General features: G+C 52.4%; 1 gene segment (V, D, J or C); it reads left to right on the top strand.

The window, feature by feature from the left end:
• Positions 1-1,337: 1,337 nt before the first annotated feature.
• On the top strand, positions 1,338-10,232 carry LOC103818060 (Ig lambda chain C region-like). The segment is given in 5 exon segments: positions 1,338-1,402; positions 3,619-3,753; positions 5,615-5,655; positions 8,168-8,205; positions 9,741-10,232. Coding segments are annotated over 5 exon segments (594 nt in total).

A 10,232-nucleotide genomic window follows, 5' to 3' on the forward strand; every position in this document is an offset into this window, starting at 1 on the left:
CAGTCCTTCTCATGGCCAAGCAGTGTTGTGGATGTGGGGCTGGGGCAGGTATATGTCTCCTCTGCATGGCCATAGCTATGAATACCATTTTTTGTCCTATTGTGAGGAGGCTGGGGATCATTGTCCTTGTCCCTATAAAACTCATGGTATAGCTGTGTTCCACACCTCACTGCCTGTTGCTACTGATAATCATGTCCACCTTCATCTGCCAGAGCTGGCTGCTGAGATGCCTTGGCCTGGGCTCTACTCCTCAAATATGCTGGTGACTGTGTCTGAGTTCATTCTCCTCTGACTGTGGCATTCCCTGTAAGGCTGCTCCCCAGGAAGATCTGTTCTCCTGGGACACTGACTGACCCCCTCTCCTCCCCTTTCTCCTCTCCCTCTCCTGGTCCAGGCAGCATCACTGAGTAGCCATCCTCACTGTCAGCCAAGGTGGGAGACATGGTCAAGATCACCTGTTCTGGAGATAGCAACAACTGGTATGGCTGGTTCCAGCAGAAGGTCCCTGGCACTGCCCCTGTCACTGTGATCTATGATAACACCAACAGACCCTCGGGCATCCCTTTGCGATTCTCCGGATCCCAGTCCGGCTTCACGGCCACGTTAACCATCACTGGGGTCCAAGCTGAGGATGAGGCTGTCTATTTCTGTGGTGGCTGTGGCAGCAGTGTTGCTTAGGCTTTTGGTGATGGTGGGGTAATTTTTTCACTTCTCTTGATTGCTGAACCTTTCCCTGTGTGGGGAAGAGTTTCAGAGCATAGGCAGTTCCTACCCTTGGTGCCTGCAGCTATATTGGCTCTTGTTTTACCAGATCTTGTCTGCAAATCTGTCCTTGTGCCACATCTCATCTGGTGGCCATAGTGTGTCAAAGATGTCCCCATTACTTTTCGTGCATTATAACCATACAGAGCTTTTCACTGCCTAGGGACCCCCTGCCTTACAGTAGCTGGCTGCTGGCCTGAACATGGTTCCTCTTGGTCCATGGGCAGGGCTGGCTCCAACTGCCCCAAACACTGGGTGTCCACAGCAGGCCATGTCCCCAGGCTGTCCAGCCTCAGTGCCTGGAATGAGGAGTGCCCTGAGGGGCAGTGGGCAGGGACAGGTTTCAGGCTCTGGCTACAGCAATCCCTCAAGAGTGCCTGGGGTGGAGGTTATACCCAGGGTGTCCTGCATGTTTGCCTGAAGGGAGAGTTCTCTCATTACTGTTCCCCTCCCTGTGGAGGTCTGTGCTCCTGTGCCACTAACTGACTGCTTCTTCTCCCCTCTCACCTCTCCCTCTTCAGGTTCCCTGGTACAGGCAGCAGCAGTGACTCAGCCATCCTCAGTGTCAGCCAATGTGGGAGACATGGTCAGGATCACCTGCTCTGGGGGTGGCAGCTACTATGGCTGGTACCAGCAGAAGGTCCCTGGCAGTGGCCTTGTCACTGTGATCTATGAAAGCACCAAGAGACCCTCGGGCATTCCTTCACCATTCTCCGGATCCCAGTCTGGTTCCTCGGCCACGTTAACCATCACTGGGGTCCAAGCCGAGGACGAGGCTGTCTATTTCTGTGGTGGTACTGACAGCAGCAGCAGTGGCTATGGTGTATAGTGACAACAGGAAGTAGGAAGTGAGAATTCCAAGGATTTCCAAAACAAAAGAAAATATTTCATCCCTCTTCCCTCTTGGCTGGCTGTGGGTTAGGCTCCTGTCCTCTCTGTACAGCAAGGGCTACAAATGTCCTTCTTTCGCTGTGCCACAGAACTGGAGGTTCTCTTGTTCTCCACCATGTCTGATGACCATTGTCCTTGTCCCTACAAAGATCAGTGTGGCTTTGTCCCCTAGCTCATCACATCTTGCTGCTGATGACCATGTCCTCCTCCTGCTACCTCTGTGCTGGGGTGCCTTGGGCTGTGTCACTCTGATCTATGGCAGCAGCAACAGACCCTCAGGCATCCCTTCGCAATTCTCCGGATCCTGGTCCGGCTCCATGGGCACGTTAACCATCACTGGGGTCCAAGCCGAGGACGAGGCTGTCTATTTCTGTGGTAGCTGGGACAGTAGTGGTACTGATGGGGATGAGTAATGGGGAAGTGAGACACAGAACCCACTGTCAAGAGAAGAAAGCCATTTTTTTGAGCCAGTTTTTCTCATGGATAAACAAAGCTGTGATACTGGAGTTGAGGCAGGATCCTGCCCTCTCCCTAAGGACATGCATGTGCATGACAAGGCACAGGAGGGGACTCTTGCCCTTGTCCCCATAATAGGAATAGCACTGCCTCATCCCAAGCCCTGTTGCCTTTTGCTTCAGACTCTCCCTCCTGCTGCAGCTGCTGCTGAAGCTGCCTCTCCTGCATTGCTCTGGACCAGGCTGGGTCCTGATTCCCCCATATTTTTGTACCCATGACCAGGTCCCTTTCCCTCAGAGGATGATGTTCTACTGCTCTGCTGCTGTCAGCTCACCTTTCAGGGCCATGGGTCTCTAATCTTCCTCTCTGTCTTGAGGCTGTCCCACTGTGGCATGAGGACCATGGGCACAAGAGGCCTATCTTACTGCCTGGGAAGGGATGTGCTCCCAGGGCAATAGCTCACACCATCTTATTACCTTTCACCTCTCCCTCTCCAGGCTTCCTGGTCCAGTCAGTCGTCCTTGGTGCCAGCCAACCTGGGACAAACTGTCTGGGCTATATGCTCTAGGAGCAGCAGTGGCTATGGCTGGTACCAGCAGAAGGTCCCTGGCAGTGCCCCTGTCATTGTGATCTACTGGGATGATGTAAGACCCTCAGACATTCCTTCACAATTCTCTGGTTTTGTGTCTGGCTCCAGAGGGTCACTGGTGGTCAAGCTGAGGGCAAGGCTGTCTACTACTGTGGTAGCTTTGACAGCAGCAGTGCTGACCTCATGGTGACACTGTCCCACAGGCAAGCAAGATCTTGAGTGACAAAAAGGCTGGATGGCTTTGATGCCTCATTCCACTACACCAAGCATGACCACCTCTACAGCTTTGGGACTCTTGCATTCCCTTCCCTGTGTGTTCCAGGTCTCTGAGCATGATGTGGCCCTGGAGCTGGTTTCACAGAGAACTTGTAGATGACCCATCCCTGGAAGTGTTCAAAGCAAGGTTGGATGAGGCTTTGAGCAACCTGGTCTAGTGAAAGGTGTCCCTGCCCAAGGCAGGAGTGTTGATGATATTTAGTGACCCTTCCAACTCAAACCACTCCATGCTTCTATGACTAAGTTCCCAGTGGCTGGGCCCTCGTGTTGCAGAAGCCCTGATCTGGGCTCATCCTCACTGACCAATACCTATGTGAGCAGCAGAGGAGCCTGGAACAATGTTGGGAGCTGCAGCTGGTGGAGCTGCCCAAGAACACCTTTGCCACATACCTGCTCCACAGTCTGAGCCCTGCCCAGGGCCTGGCAGCATTGCAGCCACCCTGGCAGCTCAGGGCTGGGCATGTGGACATTTTCCAGGACATAAGAGCCCTGGGTGCTCTGGCTGGGCATGGAAAGCTTCTGCCTCAGTCCACAGCTCTCACATGGCTCTGGCTTAGCTGTCCCCAGTGTCCATGTCTCTGCAGCAAAACACCTTGATCTGCTGCAGGGGCACCAACAATGCTTATGGCTGGTATCAGCAGAAGGTCCCTGGCAGTGGCCCTGTCACTGTGATCTATGCTGGTAACAGCAGACCCTCGGGCATCCCTTCGCGATTCTCCGCATCCACATCCGGCTCCTCGAACACGTTAACCATCACTGGGGTCCAAGCCGAGGACGAGGCTGTCTATTTCTGTGGTGGTGAGGACAGCAGCAGCAGTGCTTAGACAGTGGCATGCAGCAATTGGGGAAGTGATGCAAGAACCTCCTGCTATTGCAGATATCAGTCAGGAGTCTCTGCTGTGCCTGCTTGGTGGGGAGTCAGGCCCTCACTGTGGCCCTGCCCTTGCTGCCCTGCACTGAATGCAGCAGTGCCTGGTGTCTCAGCCTAGCACTCCCTTAAAGCCTTAGGTCCCTGGCTGTTCCCTGGCACTTTGAGAGGGGATATATAGCACTTGGAAACACACTCGTCTCCATGGCCACATTACCCATGGCTGGGTCTAAGCAGAGGAGGAGGAGAAGCGGGAGGAGGCTCTTTTTCTTCTGGCTGGGACACCAGTGGTGATCAGGGCCATGGTAACTCCCAGCACAAGAAAAGGGAGACACAGGCCGACTGTTATCCCAGTGGGACACCCTTGGGTACTGCCTGCAGCTGCCCAGGCACAACATGGAGTAGCATCTGTGCCTGTGTGGCAGTTTCTGCTATGAAACACATGCTGTGCTCCAGCAGGTCCCCTCCATGCTGGTCACAGGGAGACAGCCCTGCAGCCCTGCCCTGCCCATGTCAGCCAGGCTCCTGGTGCCCTGGGCACCCTGGGGACAGCTTAGTGAGGGACAGGGAAGATCCGGACAGGGGGAGAGGGAATTTTCTGTGATGCAGCTGCTCTTTGTCTGGGTTGGGACTGCCAGAGAGAGCCATGATTCCTGTGCCCTGTGTTGGAGCAGGACTGACCAGGAGCTGCCCTGGCTCTGGCTGCTGAGCACCAGAACACTGGGCTCATGATCAGCTAATGGGGAGGCATTGCTGGACCCCGGGGCTCTGTGCTGGCCCACTCCCATTGTTCTGGGGTGAGAATGCCTGGGAAGAGCAAAGGTCTTGGTCTTGAGTGGTGGATCTCAGCTGTCAGAGGAAGAGCCAGGGCACAAAATCAGGAGAGCAAGGGGATACGTTACAGGCCTGGAACACCCATGGGAGGGACAAATGCCAAAAATTAGTTGGGGAATGGTAGAGCTTGGCATTGTTCCAGTCCCATCACTGGGAGCTGCAGGTACTCCTGTATGCCCTTGCCACAGCGCCCAGCTCTCCTTAGGCATGGCAGCCACTCAGCCTGGTGTGGGGACAGAGGGGTCAATGCTGGTGGGTTCAGGCTCAGAGCGGGGGGGTGTCTCTGCTTTGTGTCTGGAGACAAGCCCTGCTACATCTGGGGTGGTGGGGCTGGGTGTGTAGCAGGGAGGGATGTGCGGAGAGAGGGGCGGGCAGGATCCGGCCGTGACCACAGGGTCGGATTTGCATGGAGGGGACGTGTCCTGGGCAGGCGGGGGCTTAAAAGGGAGTCAGGGTCCACAGCACAGCCCCATCATTCTGGGGACACTGAGCCAGTGGGACTGAACCATGGCCTGGGCCCCTCTTCTCTTCGTGGTGCTCGCCCACAGCACAGGTGCCATGGACAGACTCGCTGTGCCTGCACTGGGCCTTTGGGCACAGGGACCCCATCCTGCTGCCCAGGCAGGCCTGTGCTCCTGGGACACTGACTGACCCCCATCTTCTCCCCTCTCTTTTCTCCCTCTCCAGGTTCCCTGGTCCAGGCAGCGCTGACTCAGCCACCCGAGATATCGGCCAAGGTGGGCGACACCGTCAGGATCACCTGCTCCGGTAGCAGCTACAGCTATGGCTGGTACCAGCAGAAGGTCCCTGGCACTGCCCCTGTCACTGTGATCTACTACAGTGACCAGAGACCCTCGGGCATCCCTTCGCGATTCTCCGGATCCAAATCCGGCTCCACGGCCACGTTAACCATCACTGGGGTCCAAGCCGAGGACGAGGCTGTCTATTTCTGTGGTAGCTATGACAGCAGCAGTACTGCTGCACCGTGACACAGAGCAATGGGGAAGTGATACAAAAACCTCCTGCCTCAGCTTACACTTGAAGCCCCAAGACTGTGCCCATCCTTTATCATTTGAGGAAGTTATGACCTCCCAGCAATGCTGTCATGGCCCAGGGTGTCCCATGTATGTGCCTGCAGGCAGATTTGTCCTTTCACTGTTCACTTGATCAGAGAAGGCCATGCCCCATGTCACTGGCTAACCCTCATCTTCTTTTCTCCCTCCTGTCCCTCTCTGTGTTCCCTGGTCCAGGCATTGCTCTGTCAGCTCTACTTGGTGTCAGCATTGTGGGACAAACCATCAAAGTCATCTGCTCCAGGGATGGCAGCAGCTGTGACCACTACCAGCATAAGTTTCCTGTCTGTGGGATCTGCTACAATGACTTGGGACCACCAGACATCCCTTTGGGATTCTCCAGATGCCTGCCTGGCTCCATGAGCACAGTAACCATCTCTGGGGTCCAAGGCCAGGACAAGGCTGTCTGTTAATGTGGTAACTACCAAAATGGCAGTGATGATGTTACCAGGGTGAAAGAGAACAATGGGGATGGGAGCCTCTGCTGTCCCTGTTTGGTGGGGCAGGTCCCTGGCACAACCCTGCCTTTTTCGGCCCTGTGGTGAATGTGGCTGTTCCCAGTGACACAGCTCCATCCTTACAGCCCTTTCCTTGCCATTTGTGGATGAGAGCAGATAGGATAGAACTGAACAGACCGTTTCAGATGGAAGAGGCCTTCAATGATTGCACAGTCCAAAAGCGTGGCCACTTCAAGGATGACAAAAATATAGGGCATTGTCCAAGTGCCTGTATAACACTTGCAGGCCTGGGATATCATCCAGATCTCTAGGAAACCTGTCCAGTGTTTGCCCACATTCTCAATGAAGAAATGCTGGGATAACCTCCTATGCCTGTTTGTGCTCCAGAGTCAAGATTCTCCTGATCTCCGTGGCTGGTGCCCAGGACCCTGCTGATGCCTCCCAGCCCAGCCCCCAGCCCAGCTGAGCCAGGAGCCTCTGGACCATCACCACAGGGAGCACAAGCCTCTAGAAACAAAGGAGTTAAAGATGGAGTTTCTCTGCCTTCTCTCTCAGGGCTGACCAGGCCTGTGGGTTTGATGCAGCTTCACGTCCCCCCTCCATGACCACTGGCTCTGAAAGGCCTCCTGCTTGCTTCATGCTGTGCACGAGGAGGCCCTGGGGCTCTGCAGTGCCTGGCATTGCCCTCAGCCCCATCACCTCATCCTGCTGCCAGCCATGTCCTCTTGCTCTGCCATGTCTCTTCATGTGGCCCTGGCCTTGAGCTCAGGCCTTGGGCTCTGTCTGAGGCAGTGACCCCTCTGTTCCATCAGGACTTTTGGCACAGGAGCCCTGTCCTGCAGGTCAGAGGGGGCTGTCCTGGGGCACTGAGTGACACCCCTCATCTCCCCTCTCCCTTTCCACATTCCCTGGTCCCGGCAGCATCTCTGAATGAGCTGTCCAAGGTGTCAGCCAGCCTGGGAGAGACTTTTGCAATCTCCTGCCCCATTGGCAATGCCAAAATCTACCTCAGCAGCACCCTGCTGCATCCAGCACAGCCTCTGTCCTCCTCCATGCCTCTCCCCAAGGAGAGCAGGACTAAAGAGATTAACATTGTCCCCCTCCCACAAAATGAAACTGAAACCCCGTTGAAGCCTGAGAAATGCTCAGAAAATGATCATCCACAATAGAGGGCAGTGGCTCCAGCTAAATGCTTTGCATATACTATTTCAGTGATGTTTTTTCTTTTTTGGATAGTTTCAGACTTTGCACAAAAGGATAAACCTTCCCAGAGGCAAAGCAAACCTCTGAAAGAGAAAGTGTCTCAAACCACAAAATCTTCAAAGTGTTACCTGTTCTACAGTGAGCTATTTATAGAGTTCCTGTGACTCAGGAAGTTCACTGACTCTGCCTCTTTCTATAACCACTTGCACAAACCACATCATTTGAAAATCTGTGGGTTCAATTTACGTTGGTGCTGTTGGCATTCAGTGGTCCAAGATGAGCACTGAATCTGCCAATCTGTGGGATTGGCACCACATTGGGTAAACACTTTTCAAAGAAGCAGCCAAGCCTTTACAGGGACATTTGAAGTTAATTAGTTTTAGCTGAAACCCTTTCTGGCTTGCCCCTTCCTTGGCTATCTCAACTTTATGTACGCATCTCCACCTCTTGCCTTTCTGTATTTTTAGGGCAAATATTAATAAAAATAAGTTGCCTGCAGAGACCTTCAGCTATTATCTCCATTGCTGGTGGTGGGAGCTGCACTGAAGAGCCCAGGCAGGACCAAAATTCCACAGGTACAGCTGTGCCCACACCTTCATCGTGCTGTGTCCATCAGGGCATCTCCATCCCATCACCTTCATTCCGCTGCACCCATTGGGATATTTCCAGACCATCCTCTCCACCCTCCCACATCCGTGGGGTCCAGGACTGCTCAGCCATGAGGCAGGAGGTTTTTGTGTGGCCCTGTGTCACTGTGTGGTGTATTCGGGGCCGGGACGATTTTGAATGTCGCAGGTGAGTCGCCGACTTCCCCTCGGTCTTTCCTTTCCCACCACAGAATTTTGACATTTTGTCGATTTTGGGTGATTTGGGGTTTTTTCTCGGACTTGGCGCCGGGCTGGGCCCTGCCGCCCGTTTGGGGCCGGGCACTAAGCCCGGCCTTGGGGGCTCTGTCTCGTCCCTGCGGACTCCGACGACTCTGTGCTCGCCACGGAGAATCAGGGGGTATTTTCTTAGTCGAAAAGTCTTAAAATTTGTCCAGGAAATGTGTCTGGGGTCTCAGGGGGAAGGAAACTCAAGTTTAGGTCCCTAAAAGATGTGATTTTTGTCTTTGTCAAAGAAATTTGTCAGTCTAGAGTCTAAGTTAACTCTTAGTCCTGAGGACTAAGTCTGTCACCCCTGGTGAGGGGCAGGGGCTCTTCTGCAGGGTCCCATGGCCAGGGGTGCAGGTGCTGGGAAAGGACAGCCTGTCCTTGGCTGTGAGCAGCCCACAGTCATCCTGACTTTGTGTTAAAATGTCCCTGGAATCTTAGACAGAAGATTCCAGGGGTATCTTAAAGAGCCCATTGTCCAGGTAAGACGTGTCAAAAATGGAGATTATGGGGCTGAAAATGCTGCCGGAAATGTCGTTTTGTCTGTCTTTGTCTCAAATTTTTAAAAAAATTTGGTGGAAAAAACCCAATTTGAACCAAATTACACAGGGCTGAGTCCAAGAAAAATGTTCTTTGGGCATTTCTTCATCAAAAAGTATTTAATGGAGTCATCCTGGTTTTTAAATGGAGATAGAGATAAAAATAGAGGTGAAGATAAAAATAGAAACACTGCACATTGGAGGAGGCAGCAGAACCAGAAAGACCAAACATCTTTTTTCCATCTTCCTTTGTGTGATTTTTAGTGGCAGTTTTCAGAGACAAGAAAATGTCTGAAAGCAGAACTAGGCAGAAAACAGGATGGTTTTTCTGTGAAATTTTGGGCTTTAAAAAAAAATGCCTTGTAAAAGGGAAGAAATGGCTTTGTGGCAAAGAAATTAAGATTTAACTCTATATATATATATATATAGTGTGTGTATATATATAAATATATATAAAATAAGTCTTTGAGATATATATGAGATACAGAAATGTATAAATATTCATGTCAAATGTATTTTATAGAATTATACATCTATTCATATGATATGGACTACATATGCATGTATATTTTACACTTTATATATATTATGTATATTAGCTGTAATATCTATCATATGTAATACATATATTCACATATATGTACATATAGTATATATAAAACATATATATAAGCATATATGAGATATATATGTATTGCACACACATATACGCACATATATATATATATATATATATATATATATATATATATATATATATACATATATATATATCTCCCAAATTTTAATACATTACAGTTATGAGTGATAAACCCTGGCTGTGGGGAAAGCAGGGAGTTTCTGGGTTGTGCCAGCAGAGCAGGGGCTGTGGTGGGGGACAGGGCCCTCTCTGACCCCGTACCACTCTCATCCCTCGCAGGCCAGCCCCAGGTGGCTCCCACCGTGCACCTCTTCGCGCCATCCTCCGAGGAGATGGAGTCACTGGGCAAGGCCACCCTGGTGTGCCTGATGGAGAACTTCTACCCACGCACTGTGACGGTGGAATGGGTGGGTGACGGCAACACCATCTCCACTGGCGTGGAGACCAGCCAGCCCCAGCAGCAGAGCAACAGCCAGTACATGGCCAGCAGTTACCTGTCGATGGATGCCACCAAGTGGCAGAGTTACAATTATGTCTCGTGCAAGGTCAGGCACGTGGCTGGAAACGTGGAGAAGACCGTGAACAGATCCGAGTGTTCCTAACCCGCCCCGCCGGCCCTGTGCTGGCTCCCTCCCTCCTCCCCACTTCTGGGAACAGCGGCTCCCCCAGCCGCAGGTGTCTCTGCCCATGTCTGCCCGTCCCCTGCTCCTGTCCCCTCACTGTGAGTGTCACACAAATAAACAGCGACACTGAACTAGCGCTGGCTCAGCA

The sequence above is a fragment of the Serinus canaria genome, chromosome 15, assembly GCF_022539315.1.
Source record: "Serinus canaria isolate serCan28SL12 chromosome 15, serCan2020, whole genome shotgun sequence".
In the NCBI taxonomy this organism is placed as follows: domain Eukaryota; kingdom Metazoa; phylum Chordata; class Aves; order Passeriformes; family Fringillidae; genus Serinus; species Serinus canaria.